This window comes from Alligator mississippiensis, chromosome 14, assembly GCF_030867095.1.
Source record: "Alligator mississippiensis isolate rAllMis1 chromosome 14, rAllMis1, whole genome shotgun sequence".
NCBI lineage: Eukaryota > Metazoa > Chordata > Crocodylia > Alligatoridae > Alligator > Alligator mississippiensis.
The window spans coordinates 14,612,325-14,628,455 of record NC_081837.1 but is presented as its reverse complement, the minus strand read 5'-3'; the positions used below and the strand labels follow the sequence as shown (position 1 = coordinate 14,628,455).

Sequence of the window (16,131 nt, the reverse complement as noted above, 5' to 3'; positions counted from 1 at the left end):
GCAGAATCATGAAGTTGGGAAGGACATTGAGATGAAGGATTTGCTGTCCCTAAACCCTTCCAGACAAGTCTGAGCAGAGATAAGCCAGCACTGAAGACTTGCTAATGAAAAAAAAAAGTCCCACCTGAAACTGCTTGCATCTGTCACTGAAAAGTAAGAACCCTTTCCAATTTGCTGTTCAAACTCATACACTGCCATCCCGCCCAAAAGCCCATTTTACATGGGGCTCTTGGTACAAGATGCATGAAAGGTGGTAACAGATATGATGAGACTTACAGAAAAAAGCATGTTCTTCTTGTCTTGATTGACAGCCCTGGGGTCAGGGATGGGGTCCGTGTGCTTAATCACAGACACAGATTCACCTGCCGAGACAAAACGGAGGAGATAAAACCATTTGCAGTTTCTTATTGAGCTGTCTATAAAGAGTGAGTTTCTCCAATAGTATTTATTACAGTGGATCTGAAGCTTTAGTTGGTGACAAGAGGGAGCCCTGAAAATAGATTTTCACCATGCGTTCTTTTTCTTTTGATATTCATCAGTGAAATGTTACAGCTGGCGCAGTCATCCGTTTCATTCAGGAGGTAATAGGTATGGGAGAATGACTATCTTAAATACATGGAGGTTACCAGAGCTAGGAAACCACTGAAGCTAACATCTAGTTCTGCTCAGGTTTGGCCACAATTCCAAGCCAGGAGGTTTAGTTAGGCAAATTCAAGGTTTGGATACTCTCCACCTAGTCGCTGCCCGCTACAAGAAGCAATGGCAAGCCAATGCCACCTCTAAATGACCCGTTATTTGTTTCAGAGACTACCACCACACTGGGCTGAGTCCTTAAGCAGGAGGAACCTTAATATATCCTGACAGTTTTTAATTTAATTTATCCTGAAGGACACAGCAGGAGGGATTCAATAGATCCCAGTAGTTTTAACCCCTGTCGAACTACCAATGAAACCTTCTACAGAGGAGCTAGTACCAAAAGGTGAAGAGGGGCTCAGGTAAAACTCAGCCAGTGCATTTCTAATTGAGAGAAGGAAGAGGATTAGCATTTAATGGTACGGGCTTGTTTTGTAGTGTACAAAGCTCCCTCAAAAACCAGTACTGGTTTGCTGTGCAACACTAATGAAGTATTTCTAATAGCTATGATGTGCAAGGAAAATGCCCTCTGCCTTGCTATTTTGATATTGTGGAAAAATAAAAATGGACTTCTGAAATTAAAATGTTCTTAATTCCTAAACTCTTCTTTTGCATCTGACAGGGAACTATCCTACACAGTCAAAGAAAATGGCTACTTAATTATTCCTTGTCTACATTACAATAACATCTAGGACCTCCAAGCATGGGTCAAGCCTCCATTATGCAACACACTGCACAAAGAATAAAAAGCCAGCCCCACAAGAAGCTTTTTGGCTTCCATGAGTTGAAGAAAAGCCCCTCTTCCATCAGGTTATTAACACTGAGATCTGAAGATGCACTTCAACTTCTCAAAGTCACAAAATGAGTCAAAGTCACACCCCCTCTCCCAAAACCAATTTGCTGCTTCTAAAAGAGGAGGAATCCCTGGTGGAACATAGCAAAGAAGGAAGCAAGACTCCTTTCTCCTGAGTCCTTCATTTCTTACTCTGCTCATTTGTTCTCCTGCTTTATCTCCTCTTGCCCTCAGAGAAGAAAACTCAATTAGTATTAAGTCACGTTTCAAAAGAGACCGGGCTCATGTCCCTATAGGATTCAACATTTCTCCGACTGTTTTTCCTCTTCTTTTGCCATCTCCTCCCTAATGAATTTTAAAAACCACATGAAGGAGTTGAAATTTGGAAGCTCTCCCTGCCCCTCCCCTCCCTTCCAAAGTGATAGTTCATCCACCTTCTGAGCAGAAAAGCAAGGGTAAATGCCATTTCCCCTGATAGCAGGGATACAAGATGCTTAATGCTAATATGCAAATTTTACATGCTTCTTTACTCCACTTTAAAAAATTAAGTAAAGTTTTTTCCTCTCACTCGATGATATCCGATTCCAGTGAAAGCACGCATCTGAAATGATTAACTCTTTAGCAGCTACACAAAAGGATACAGATTGAAATCAAGAAACATTTAGTTTCAAGGCAAGGTTCAGAAGGCAGCCAATGTGCCTGTATTTTAGTTTGATTGGAAACCATCACTAAATCTAGGGCTGGAGCTATAGAAATCTCTCCCTGCGATTCTTTGCAATTACTACTGAGAGTCAACAGTGGTTTGGGAGTCCGAGCATAAGACTGGGGAGTCAGAACTTGCTGAGTTTAATCCCAGTCCTGCCATTAATTTCCCTTTTAAGCAAAATGCACACAGTGCTGAGTTCATATACGTGTACAATGCTGGCAGTTACAACTCGGGAAAGATCTTGAAGCTGTTGTAGATAGTTCTCTAAAAATGTCAGCTCAGTGTGCAGCAGCAAACAAAATGCCAACAACATCTCAGGCATCCTTAAGAAGGGAATTGAAAACAACACCGAGAACAATGTGATTTTACACAAATCTATGGTGCGCCCACATCTTGAACACTGTGCGCAGTTCTGGTCCACACCTCTCAAAGGATGTAGTAGAATTAGAAAAGTACAGAGAAGGCCAACCAAAATGATCAAGGGCCTGGAGGAGCTGCCATATCAGAAGAGACTGAAAAGGCTAATAACCCTTCAGTTTGGAAAGGCGGCAGCTGAGGGGGTATACGACAGTGGTGTATAAAATCATGAAGGGTGTGGACCAAGTGAACAGGTGTTCGCCAAGTCGCAGAATACTAGAACAAGGGGATACCTGCTGAAATTAGTAGGTCACAGGTTTAAAACTAACAAAAGAAAGTACTTTTTTATGCAGTGGGTAGTTAACTCGCAGAAATCATTGCCACAGGAATTGCTAGAGGAAGCTAGCATAGCCAGAGGATAAATCTTTTAATGACTATTGAACAGAACAGTTGGAGATGCCTTCTTTGGCATCTCTAAATGTTGGATGCTAGGGAGGGTACTGAATAGGGCAGGGGTCCTCAAACTTTGTGATACCGCAACTCAAGTGCTGGATGGCGGTGGCAGGACACGGGGAACTCTCATGCAGCAGCTGCTGCCACCATCCACCACTCAGTGCAGCCACTACACGTACCCCCTGGGAAGTTTGCGGCCCCCTTTTCAGTTGCTCACGATCCCCCGGCGGGGTCACAACTCACAGTTTGAGAACCCCTGGAATAGGGGATAGATCATTTGAGAGAAGTCGTAGTGATGCTTTGCATGTCAAAAATGCACACACTTGTTCCCTGGTTCAGGAGGAGTTAGCAGAGCAGAATGCATTTGGATGAAGATGAAAAGTGAAAGATGCACCACTGATATAATGGTGGGGACTTATCATAGGTCACCAAATCAGACAGAGGTGGATGAAGCACTCTTCAAGGAGGTGACAAATCTATCATGATAAAACTGAAGAAATGCTTGGGAAGCACTGATAGGGAACTCAAGGTAAATGCTTGGGAAGTCAAGAATCTAATCACTGGGACGTTGTCTTGGATTCAGGTAAATACAGTAAATGAAATGCAAAGCGATTTTGAAGTTTTTTTTTGCTAACTGCGTGCACTGAAGTCAGTGAAAAAACTCAGTATTCAATGGAAGCAGAGCTAGACCAATGGTGAACACACTTGAAAATCCTATCCTTCATCCCTCTGTTTAAACTTCACCTGTAAAATGGGGACACTAATACCAACCAACCAGTTTCAGGTCTAGCAAGGTAAATGCTTGGGAAGTGATAGAAGAAGTCTGGCACCAACCACCTCACAACAGGTATGGAAATGGCATAAGGTGGGGTAACAATCAAAACCCAACTTTTGCCAAGCTGGTAGCGTTACTTAGAAATTATTATTCAGGTTTATGGGCACAAAGATTCTTATTGCCCCAAGCATATGCCAGTCACCCCTCCCTGTGCTATTCCAGAGGCAGAACTAATTCCAATAACAGCAGTCCCAAGAGACTACCACACTCACAACACCTGCATGTCCTCCCCGCCCCCACCAAATCATGGTCTGTACCTGTGAGAATGGACTGATCGACCCGTAACGTTGTGGATCTGATCTCAATGATCCGGATGTCGGCTGGCACCTTGTCACCAACTACAAGAAGAAAAGAACAAAAAGTTAAATACAGGTGGTCTGCGATGGATCAGGCCAACAGCAAGGGAGATGCTATATTTATTCAAATCCAGCAAGAGTTTTCCTACCCCCAATGCAACATGCAGAGGGGGAAAACAAAGAATTCATCTTGGATTTGAGTACTGGCCCAGGGCAGGAGGCTGCTGTGGCTCTGGCTCTGACTCCTACCCATACATGTACTTAAGAGCATCTGTGCAGGTGCATCTTTATAATACAAAGTGCTCTGATACTCTTACATAAAAAGGATGAGGGATCTGTGAAACAATATAAATTTTCTAAGCGACAAGAATAAAATCTATTAAGATCTAACAAGAATCCGGCCTGGACTCTGCCCGCCCCTGCACTAGGTAGTCTCCTGAGATCCCTTTCAACCCTAATTTTCTATGATTGTCTTCTGATCTCCCACCCATCCATCCTCCATGTATTATACCAGAAAAGCACCCAGTTTCTCACATGCACCACCTTCCTCCCCACCTCAGGGATGAGATCACCTCCTCAGCTCAAAGAGTGTGAAGATACCAACAAACTTAGCCCAAGCCAATAGAATTCACTATTGCAAGGAGATAAGAGCAATAAAAACCATGGCATCAACAAATATTATAGATTATGATCAACTGCAGATAGCACAATTTCATTGAGGTAATCTGGGTTCACATTTCAGGGCGTCAATTGATTGCAGGGAGAGGGATAAGAGTTGTACTCAGAGGAGACTTGGCCTGATTCGGTGGCCGAATCTCCAAATCCAAACCGAATCAGGAGACACATTTCTCTCTCCAAATCAAAAATCGAAAGCCTCTGAATCGATTCAGAGAGATTCGGAGATTCAGCCATAGACTGAATCTGCCCATACTTTTATGACCAAGTAACTAAATCCTTGGATGATGGTGTCACCGTGGACATAGTCTTTCTGGATTTCAAGAAGGCATTTGACACTGTCTTCCCACCCCATCCTCATCAATAAATTAAGCGACTGTGGCACTGATGCCTGCACAGTTGGATGGGTAAAAAATTGGCTGATGGGGCGCACCCAGAGAGTAGTGGTGGACGGGTTGTACTCAACCTGGCAAGACGTGAGCAGTGGGGTACCCCAGGGCTCAGTCCTCGGGCCAGCACTGTTTAACACCTTCATCAGCAACTTGGACGAGGGGGTGGAAAGCACACTGTCCACATTTGCTGATGACACTAAGATGTGGGGCGAGGTGGGCACCATTGAAGGGAGAGAGAGGCTGCAACTAGATTTAGACAGACTACAAAAGTGGGCAGATGAGAATAGGATGGGGTTCAATGTAGACAAATGCAGGGTGCTGCACCTTGGGAGAAGGAACCCACAGCATACATACAGGCTGGGGAGTTCCCTTCTTGAAAGCACAGAGGCGGAAAGGGATCTTGGAGTCATTATTGACTCCAAGATGAACATGAGCCGCCAATGCCAGACCGCAGCCAGCAAGGCCAGCCATACCTTGTCATGCATCCAAAGGTGCATCTCAAGCCGGTCCAGAGAGGTGATCCTCCCCCTCTATGAGACTTTGGTCAGACCGCAGTTGGAGTACTGCGTCCAGTACTGGGCGCCGCACTTCAAAAGGGATGTGGCCAGCCTGGAGAGGGTTCAGAGGAGGGCCACCCGCTTGGTGAGAGGGCAGCAGGACAGGCCGTACGAGGAGAGACTGAAGGACATGAACCTGTTCAGCCTCAGCAAGAGGAGGCTGAGGGGGGACCTGGTGGCTGCCTACAAGCTCATCAGGGGAGATCAACAGCAAATAGGCAGACCCCTTTTCTCCCCAGCACCACCTGGGGTGACGAGGAACAATGGTCATAAGCTGATGGAGAATAGGTAATAACAGATGATTTGAATGGAGCTGTTGCTCACTTTCAGCACTGAGTAGTTTAACAACTTCTGATTGCTCGAGTCAGCAGTCTCCTAAAACCTCACAGAGTCAGCCAGACCGCATAGGCCAAGAGTCTAACTGGGCAGCACTGGCCAAGACATTTTCCCTTTATGGAAAACTGTTTGGGCTGCTTGGCCTGCAGCAGCTGCACTTTACTCTTTTCAAGCTAGGCATAAGTCTCCCTTTTCCAGATTGCTTCTTGGCTAGCCCATCCCCTTAGGGTCACTTTGCCAACACAGAAAGGGAGCTTTGTGGAGCTGAAAAAACTGCATGAACTTGTTTTTCCAAAAGGAACATCCACAGCAAACCAGCTTCAGTGAAAAGGGCCTTGAAAGAGGAAACCTCGTTCACAGCACATGTCCCAGTGTCCTCTTCCCTTCAGCCTGCCTACCCAGAGAAGGTAGAAGCAACCCCCAATGCTGTCTAGGGTCCAGCTACCTGCACTAATTATTGCAAGAGTGTGAATTTAGCACGTGCTGGCTATTCTGTAGCAAGCGCCTGCGTGCATGCTCTTATCTCACAGTAAGCATGCCTCTCAGGTGAAAGCACAGGCATTACCCGAGGGTATCCAATGTGCTGTAAGTTCACACCCTACCTAACTTGTTCATGTAGCCACACTCTTATGATCAATAATACATTGACCCATTAAAATTGGATACAACCAATCCACTGATATCACAGACCTGCTCATTAACAATTTATATGAACATCAGGCCAGATCACCGGCTGACATTTGTTGGTGCAACTGCTCTGTGGAGTTGCCCCAACTTGCACCAGCTAAGGCGCTGTCCTGTAATTATCTCCTTTATCCTCTGTGCATTATTTTGATATATATTTTCCCACATGAAGTGCAACTGGAAGATAAATAACGCAAAACTGGATGAGCACGCAAAGAATTGCATCATATTTCCACCAGCAAGTCCACAAAGAGGACAAGAACAGATGAGCATGAGATATCTGTAGGCTGAAAGCATTTTTTTTAAATTGCTGGCTAACTGAAATGTGCCATTTCCATAAGTTTGAAGGCACAGGTGGGAAACACTGAAATGTAATCAACACGAATATCCAAGCAGGAAAACAAATGCCACTTATTTAACCTTTCAAGAAAGCTCTTAACAACAAAGTACCAAGACAGAGCCAGGGAACTGAACTGTGCGGCCCATCCCAAGACACAGAGCTAAATACTGGCTGGCTCCACACTGATGCTCAAAGGTGCAGGGGCAGGAAGGATGGCCATGCAGTTAAGGCACTGGAATTGGATACAGGAAGCCCAGGTTCTATCCCGGTCTGTCACATACTTGCTCCATGACTATTGAGAAACTTTCACAAATTTATTGTGCAGATGCAGAAACTGGATACAAAATGCCACAGAAAAAGCTCTTGCATACAGAGCCCCGAAAGCCTCCCCCCTTCCGATTCCCTTTGCAGAGTATTCTGTTCCAATCCGGGTCATTTAATTCCTGTCAAATATTTCACTTATTATTTATGGTCTTGTGACAGAGCGCTTAGCGCACCTGTCACTCTACGAGGGGACGGTTCTAAAATAGGGATGGGCAAAATGGCACATCTGGCCAGTGAGTGGACTCTATTTGCTGGCAGCCCCTGTCCATGTGGCTCCTGGCCAGTCTCCATGAAGACTGGCCAAGCAGGAGCTGCGCGGGGAGCTGCTCCAGGGCCAGGATCTCGGGGTGGTGACAGCGCAGGGCCGCAGCAGTCATGGCCTGCTCCCTGCATGCCCCTGCCTGCAGAACCCGCACTTATCGCAGGAGCATGCAGACAGATCATGGCACTGCCCCGGCCCCAGCCCGGTCCCCCCCCACCCAATCTCTCTCCTGGTCACAGCCCCTTCCCAGCCACCTGGCTGCCTATCCTGCCTGCGTGGGTCCCATCCCAGTGGTGGGTGTGGCACAGAGGGTCTGGCAGTGACAGCCAGAAGGAGCTGCTGGGAATTAAGTCTGCTGTGGGTCTGATCCTGGCTGTGGGCTGGACTTTGCCCACCCCTGCTCTAGAAACAGCTAAAGCAGCAAACGGGGAAGACCCCTGAGTGAAGGGGGCCGGGCTTGAGGCATGTACAAGCCCAGGGCTAGGTAGGTAGGCAGGTCTCATCCAGGTAGCTGACAGGGCAGCAGCTCCTGAGCAGGCCAATGAGTGACTCTGGCTCACGCCAAGTATGTCTGTAGGTAGGCAGCCTTCAGGCAAGTGGGCAGAGTCTAAGGAGAAGGACCAAAGGTCAGGAGGGCCACAGCCAGAGACTGAGGGTGCCAGAGTGCCCATAGCTCAGCGAGGGGCTGGTTTAAGGACCACAGCCAGGAGCTCATAGGGGAGGTTATGATTTGATTAGTATGTGTGACATCTGTGAGGCATAGGTGTGGGTACTAGGGAAAACTGAGCCTGTCTAATTAGCCCTTGAGGCAGGGAGCAGCAATGGCTGAGTTCATAAGTGGGAGATCTTGCTTGAGGAGCCCCGAGGCACACTCCAGTCTTATAAAGACACACTTACAACAAGTCGTGGCAGGCGAGTAGAAGGGAAAATTGCCTGAAGAAGCAAAGTTTGACAAAGGCTGAAAGAGCTCCAGGGTTGTCATGGCCACCCCGGGGCAGAACACTGCTACAGGTCTACACAGGGCTGCAGGATTCTTTATGTGGAATCTACAAAATCATGAATGAACTGAGCCATCTTGGAAGTTAAATATATTCTGTAATCTTCTAGAATCTGAGACTATTTGCACACTTGAGAAACCTTGGATTTTTTTTGAAGTGCAACAGCCTTGTAAGGAGAATATTATTCCTAATTTATACATGGTAAAAGTGAGGCATAAAGAGGACATATGACTCATGCTAGACAGCAAAGCTAGAAAAAAGAACAGAGAACTCTGCAAATGGTATTCAAGGGATGAAGAAGGGGGCTTTTCAGCTGTCTGTGTGTATTGGCTTTTTTGTGGCATTGCAAACTCCAATGAATACATCTGCACTACAGCCATGATCTTACCATACGGGGAAGATGCAGAGATCGAGGCACAGAGAAACTCAGTGCAAATTCACCTTTATGTGGGTACATCAACACTTGTCATAGAAGATGGGTAAATTAGCCACTCCAAGCTTCATATTTCTCATAGCTAGACTGCTATTAACATCCAAGATAGCTAGTTTGAAGCTAGCTCAGGTACATCTATACCACACTGCAGACTTTTCTGCATGTGTGTTTAGATATTTCATTTAAAAGGGGGAAAAAAAGGCACACCTACATTTAGAATTAATTTGTGTCTCCAAATTAACATGAGATCAGGTCTCCTAATGGTATTTTGACCACCCTGGAAATGAGAGCTACAATAGGAACAGATCACATGGTATTTCAGACCAGCCAATGGCTCCCAAGGCATTATAAAGGCCAAACAAAAGACACAAGTGGTAAATCTGCACCATTCTTCCTAATGCACACAGTGCTTATACAGCAGCCTTGCACTCTGAGGGCATATCCACATGAGCGCGCACGTGCCTCTTGCCCCACCTCAAACCCCTTTGAGGCAGCACAACAGGCAAGTGTGGGAACAAAAAAAAAATGTTCCCCGCGCTGCAAACTTGCAGCACAGGGAGAAAGTTAAGCCCCTGGATATCCAGGGGTCTAAAAAAACCAAAACCAAAACAAAAACCCGACGTTTAAAAAAGCGGGGCAGGGCAGGGCACGGTCCATGCCCCGAGGCAACTGGAGGTTGAGTCCTCCATGGAGATGCTCTGGCTGCCAGAGCATCTCTATGGTTGGCCCCCACCCTGATGCTGAAACACGTGGCCGGCCAGGCCAAATGTTTCAGCACCGGGGCTCCGGTGCTGGTGAGTTAAGGGGTCAGGGGCGCTGGAGGAGGGGGGAGGGGACCTCTGACAGCCCCGCCCACTCCCCAGCCCCCCTGACCCCCACCAGCCCCCAACCCCTGCCGGGACTGGCCCCTCCCCCCACCAGCACCCCTGAGACCCCCCACCTCTGCTGCAGCCAGCCCCTCCCCCCCCAAGACCTCTGACCCTTGCCCTGGCTGGCCCCATCCCCACATGACCCCCGATCCCTGCCCCCCCACAATAGTTTAAAAAAAACCAAAAAAAAACCAAACAAACCCTATACTTACGTGCAGTCTGGCTGTGTCTGGCTGACCGGGGCCCCACGCGTACAGAGCGGGGCAGGGTGACGGCCCCAGTGGCCCCAGCCTGGGCCCTCCTGCCCCCCTGCTGCCCTGTGCTGCCTGAGGGGGCCCTGCCAGGAGGCCCTGGAGCCCCCCCCCACCCCCACTTCTAAGCTAACCAGAGGGGGTTTCCCCCCCCCCCGCTTTTTTTTTCTGGGGTTTTTTTTCTAAATGACGGTGCCTGAGGTTGTGAGGGTAGCCATGGGGGACTGGGGGTGCAAGCTGGGGGCAGGGTGAGGCTGGGTGGGGCAGCCATTGGGGGGGCTGCAGCAACTGGTGGGGGATGGGGCCAGGTGGGGCAACAATTGGGGGGTTGGGGTGGGGCATGTGGGCCTTGCAAGAGGGGGCATACCCCTTGTGTGGGGGCTGAATCCCCTCTTGGGGGGCATACCCTTTGTGTGGGGGCTGAACCCCCTGTTGAGGGGCCATACCCCTTGTGTGGGGGCTGAACCCCCTGTTGAGGGGCCATACCCCTTGTGTGGGGGTTGAACCCCCTGTTGAGGGGCCATACCCCTTGTGTGGGGGTTGAACCCCTTGCGTGGGGGCCATCACCCTGTGGCAGGGCAGCAAAACATATATCCATGAAACATGTATTTAGAGTTCACTTTATTATTATGATAAGAGACTTACTTTAACACTGTAAGATATATCAATAAAACACTATCCAACTGATCACTGTCTCTGTCTTGCTCTCTGTCTTTATAGTGGTCTTTTGTTTTACTTGTGGAGGAACATTGATTTGGGGGTATTTTACAGAGTGACTTTGGGATTTTTTTTTCTTTTTTAAAATCAGGGATTTTTCAGTTTTCCAATAGGGAACACCAGAATTCCTGCTAGGGAGGCCAATGGCAGGACCCTGCTTGCTTAGAGCTGGCACCTTGGACCCATCTGGCTGTGGCTGACCTCCTAGACAAATGGGGCCAGGAGGACATGCTTTGACAGTTCAAAGCAGGCCACCACACCCGGAACATCTTCCGGGTGACAGCTACCCAGATGGCCAGGCAGGGGACACAAACGGCAGTAGTGCCACACAAAGGCCAACCCTTCAACCGCAGTCTGCTGGCAGCTGGCCCAAAGGGGCAGATGCCTCTACTGGCTCTGCAGTCCCCATCTGAGTCTGGCAGGTACGCAGCAGGTCACAGCCAGCCAGCAGCCTCCACTGCCAGAGTGCTGCAGTGGGTAGAGGGTGCAGGGAGCTCTCAGGGCTGCTTCAGCAGTCCAGCTGGCACAAGGGTAGTGTACCCAATTAGCTGGGCCCCAGAAGCTCCTGAGAGCTAGTAGCCCTGAGCTACTTGCAACGGCGGCTTTTTACACTGCTGAGGCCAGGACAGGGCAGCTTTTTATGCTGCTGGGGACAGCACAGGTGCTGGCCCCGGGCTCTAGCTCCCCCTGGCTGAAGATCCAGGAGCCAGGCAGGGTTATTTTGCCCCAAGGGGTACAATTTGCTCCATAACAAAGTGCAAGTCCGAGCATGTGCGCTGAAGCAAAAAGCCCCGGCTCAAATTTGCACCGCTTCTATTTGAGCTGCTGCAAGCGCACGTGTTTGCACATGTGGACGTGCCCTGAGAGGTTATCCTGAAGCTCAGACAAATACAGGGGGGGTAAAAAAGGAACAAGCCCAATGGTGGGCACAGCTAGCACTATAGGGCAGAAAAGTACTCAAGGGCCAAACCAAAAGTACTTGGGTATTTGAGGGATGCTTGGGAAATGGGAAACCACAGAATAGGATATAAGCAGAAGGGTAAACGGTATGATATAGACCCTGCCAAACTTGTACTTTCTGGGTGCAGTTAATTTCTTTTCCAATTTCTTTGCAATGGCCAAGAAAAAAAAAAATCTATTTAAGAGCGATTTCTTTAGCCAACAAAGAAGAGACGAACATAAGATTTCTCTTGCTCAAGAGCTGCATGAGCAGGAAACGGAAGGAGAAGCCATACGATGAAATTAATGAATGCAGATGGAAGCAACTCAAGCCCAGATGCAACTGCACAAGTCTCCATGGTGCTTCCAAACCAAGGCCTTTCCCTCAGCTTCTCCCACCCTAGTGCTATTCGTCTTCCATGAGTAATAAACCTAAGTTACCAAGTATTCCAGCCCACAGAAATGGAACAAGCAACATTTCCTAAGACATTAAAAAAACAGCTCATGTAACTGCTTTGCTGGCATTGTCTGTACATTTGTGAGGATGTACTCAGAGGTGCACAGGGCTGGCCTTTCATTTGTGTTGTTTGGATAACTGATCAGGAGACAGGGGAGCAACTTAACCAGAAGGAAAATCTACATGGAAAATGAGAAGCTCTTCCAAATAATCAGTTCTTTGGGAAATGCTAGGTCAAAATCTCTTCTTTTGTGCAGCACCATTGCTGCTAGGGAATTGCACCAAGAATGGGTTTGGTTCCTGCTCTCTAGCTGATGGACCCTCAGCTTCAGTTCAACTCTGAATCTCAGATTTCCCCAATTGTAAACTGAAAATGACACTTTCCTAAAAGCCAAGTACTAGTATTGCTCCAGATGTGATCTCAAAAGAGCCATGTGGAGAAGGACTTTCACATCCCTGCTTCATGGCGCAATGCCTAGATGGCTGCAGGCCACAATCCTATTAGCAATTTTTGGTGCCATTTACAACTGCTAAAGTGTGTCCAAATTGACAGCCAGTGTCACTCAGATTTCTTTTGGCATCACTGCTGTGCTTGCATTTCCTGTCCCATCTCTAACACATTTTGAGTTTAAAGACACAGAAATTAAAGGATACATTGGGGTTGCAGATTAACAACCAATCTCCCCTCTCTACACAAAATAGATTTATGGTGGCTACTGTTACTCTATAACCCTTGAAACAAACACAGTCTCCTGCCAAGCCTTGCAGAAAAAGCACAACACGTCACATAACCACACTCATCATAATGCTGGGTATTCCATTGTAAAACTGTGCATACTGCTGGAGCATAGTTACTGTTTCAGCTCATTATAGGCAGAAAAAGCTGCCTCAAACATCACTGTTCAAAATCACAGAGCAAGCAAGATGATGTAGTTTTCTTGTGCCTTTCGTTCTAAACCAATGTTTTCTAAAACTCCAATGGCACGAAACATGGGCTTACCTTGTACCAGCTATACATTGGTTCCCAGCTTCCAAGCACAGAGAAGCAAGGTACCGCAATACACCCATAGTGAACACCTGGCTATGACTGCCTAGGTAAAGACCTCCCAGGGAGGCCAGGGGTGGGAATGCCAGACAGACTGATGGGTGCAGCACCCCCCGGCGCTGCCCATGCCATGGCAAAGACTTCTGGGTGGAGGGCAGTTCTATCACTCCCTCATAGCTGATGCCCTGTTTGCCCTGCCCTAGTTATGCTACTGTTCCCATGGCTAGGAGGCACAGCAAGTACCTGGCCAAAAGCTACAGGCTGCTTTGCCTTCAGAGCACCAGGGAATTTCTAACAGTACCCCTAAAGCATATGCAAAAAGAGAGGGCTGTGGACCTCTGTGCTATACCTACCTGCCACTTCCACGATATCCCCAGGTACAATATCACGAGCCCGGATCCTCTGGACTCCATTCTTGTCAGTGCGTATCACCTTTCCCATTTCTGGCTCATATTCTTTTAGGGCTTCAATAGCACTCTCAGCATTTCTCTCCTGGAAATACAGCAAGAAACAGAACTTCAGGCAATTGTATCATTGGAGGGAGTAATTGCTGATAAGCAAACATCCCCCTATTTGTCTGCTGGGCAGAATCATGAACTAGTTTGTCAGAAAAAAGGAATCTTTTAAATCTTGAGCCTGGCTTTGCCAGATTTGCACTGGAAGTACATTAACCTTGCTGTACCTCATTTTTTCCATAGGAGAATGGGGGAACCCCCCCCCATTACTTACTTCATGGAGGGGCAAGAGTTTGTGAACAAAGCAGTATACATACAGTGCTACATTTTGCTACTATCCTTAGAAGTTGGAAGGACAAAGACACATGGAATCAAAGACACTGGTAATGGTTACAGCACATGGCTGGGAGTCAGAATTTGTGGCTTTAAGCCCCAGTCGTGCTATATTCCTGTCTCAGTTTCTATATGTATGAAATGGGTAACACTCGTTCATAAGTGTTACCACTGTGGAGCTTAAGTTAGCAAACGTGTGGAAGCAACTTTAAGGTTCCTGCAAGGAAAGTGTTCTGAATATGTAAAGCAGTATTAATATTTTGGACCCATGTAAAAATGTATCAACAGGATCTTGGAACTGCACAGAATAAGTGGTTTAAATCAGGATGGAGGTCAGACTGCAAGATGTTCCAGGGAACAAAATTAGGCAAGTGAAAGTATCTGGCAAGGACTGTTACTTCTCTGTGGGAGCATTAGGAAAAAAGTTTGCTTGTTGAAAAATGCATGCAGCTATTGCCAAGAGCTAAGTGGTGCTTAACTAGGTGGTGAATAAGTGCAGGAACCTAAGCTCCAAACTATGGAAGTTGCCAAACAGAGATTAAAGGGATGACAAAATAAAGATTAAATGCAGTGTATGTCATTCTAACTATTTTTATGTAGAGTGGCATTTTATATCCTTGAAAGTTCTCACAGATTTTTTTTTTTAAACAGGTTTTACAGGGTGAAATTCACCCGCTCAAGGCCTATGCCCTACTCATGGGTAATACCAGGGGAGCTGAACTGGTGAGAAGGAAAGTTTTTCCCCTGTCAGACTCTGGCTGCTCATTTCAATCACCATTTGGCAATTAAAAGGTTTACTGTTATCTGCCTCCACTTGGTTTCCTATTTTGTTTTCCAAAATTTCTGCACCTAATCTCCAAATGCTCCGCTTTCTCCGGTTTTCAGTCTTGACAGCTGCATAAACGTCTCCACCATGGGCTGAAGTTAACTCAAGGGTGCCACCCCTAATTCAAGTCTCATCCATGTAGAAAACCCCTGAACCCAACTACTGTGTGCTCTTAACGAGCTGGTTAGATTAATAAGGGGCATAGCCTAAAGGAGGGCTGCATGTGGGGTTACACATTGCAGCTGCCAGACTCCTGCCCAACCACTGCTGCTGCTGTAAGTGTAGCTGGACTCTCTGGGCTACCATCTCCACCATCTCTCCCCTCCTCTAGCTTTCACTGCTTGCCCCTGCTCCAAAGGGTGGGGCAGTACAGTGTGACCAGGAGAGCTGAGGGTGAGCCAGGTACCGTTCAGGTATGTGGTGCAGTGCCGGAGGTGCAGGATGGAGGTGTAAGCACATGGTGCAGCAAATGGGGGACGGGGTATTCGCATGTCATGGAGGCCCAGGGGGCCTGTGGCTTGCCCTGGTATGGCAGATTGAGGCTGTTGGTATTTTTGGCACTCTGCCCAAAAACGTTGCCGACTCCTGTTTTACAGTGCATTTGCTTTTATCTGATGCAGGATCACTTAAGACAGGGGTGGGCAATTATTTCGGGCGGAAGGCCGCTTCCCAAGTTTTGGCAAGCTGTTAAGGGCCATGTTTCCCTCTCCAGTGCAGGGAAGCAGGAACAGCCCCATGGTCCCAGGCCAGAAGCCTCTGCTAAGTACGGGTTTTCTGGTTGGGGGGGCAGAGCTGGGCAGGCCTTACTGCTGGGTTCTGCCACCAGCTTCCTCTGGGTCCTACTGCCCCTGGCTCCTGTCACCTTTGACAGGCAGCTAGGAGCAAGTAAATATTAATTTTCTACATTTTTTAAGGGCTCCACGGGCCAGATAAAATAGCCTGGCAGGCTGGATCCAGCCTCCAGGCCACGTTTTGCCCACCTCTGACAAGAGAACCTACCCCAAGTAAAGAGAACTCGAGTTACCTCTGCAGTGAAGACCCAGCCACCATAAAGTAAATAACAAGCTTCAGCTAAAGAAACAGGGCTTCATTCATGAAAACTACACAGCTCCTGGAGCTTGGCAAATAGCTTCCCTCCCACAATTATTCACCAGGGAACTGAAAA

At 47.6% G+C, this 16,131-nt stretch overlaps 1 protein-coding gene across 2 annotated transcripts in view; it reads right to left on the bottom strand.

The window, feature by feature from the left end:
• ATP2A3 (ATPase sarcoplasmic/endoplasmic reticulum Ca2+ transporting 3) overlaps nucleotides 1-16,131 on the bottom strand; it is a 148,600-nt gene that overhangs the window by 65,787 nt on the left and 66,682 nt on the right. For both annotated transcript variants that reach the window (XM_006272254.4, XM_019493449.2), the window contains exons 5-7: nucleotides 13,706-13,844; nucleotides 4,035-4,115; nucleotides 277-362 (exon numbers count right to left, since the gene is read on the bottom strand). In XM_006272254.4, coding sequence (XP_006272316.2) covers nucleotides 277-362; nucleotides 4,035-4,115; nucleotides 13,706-13,844 — 306 coding nt within the window. The remainder of the gene's footprint in view (nucleotides 1-276; nucleotides 363-4,034; nucleotides 4,116-13,705; nucleotides 13,845-16,131) is intronic.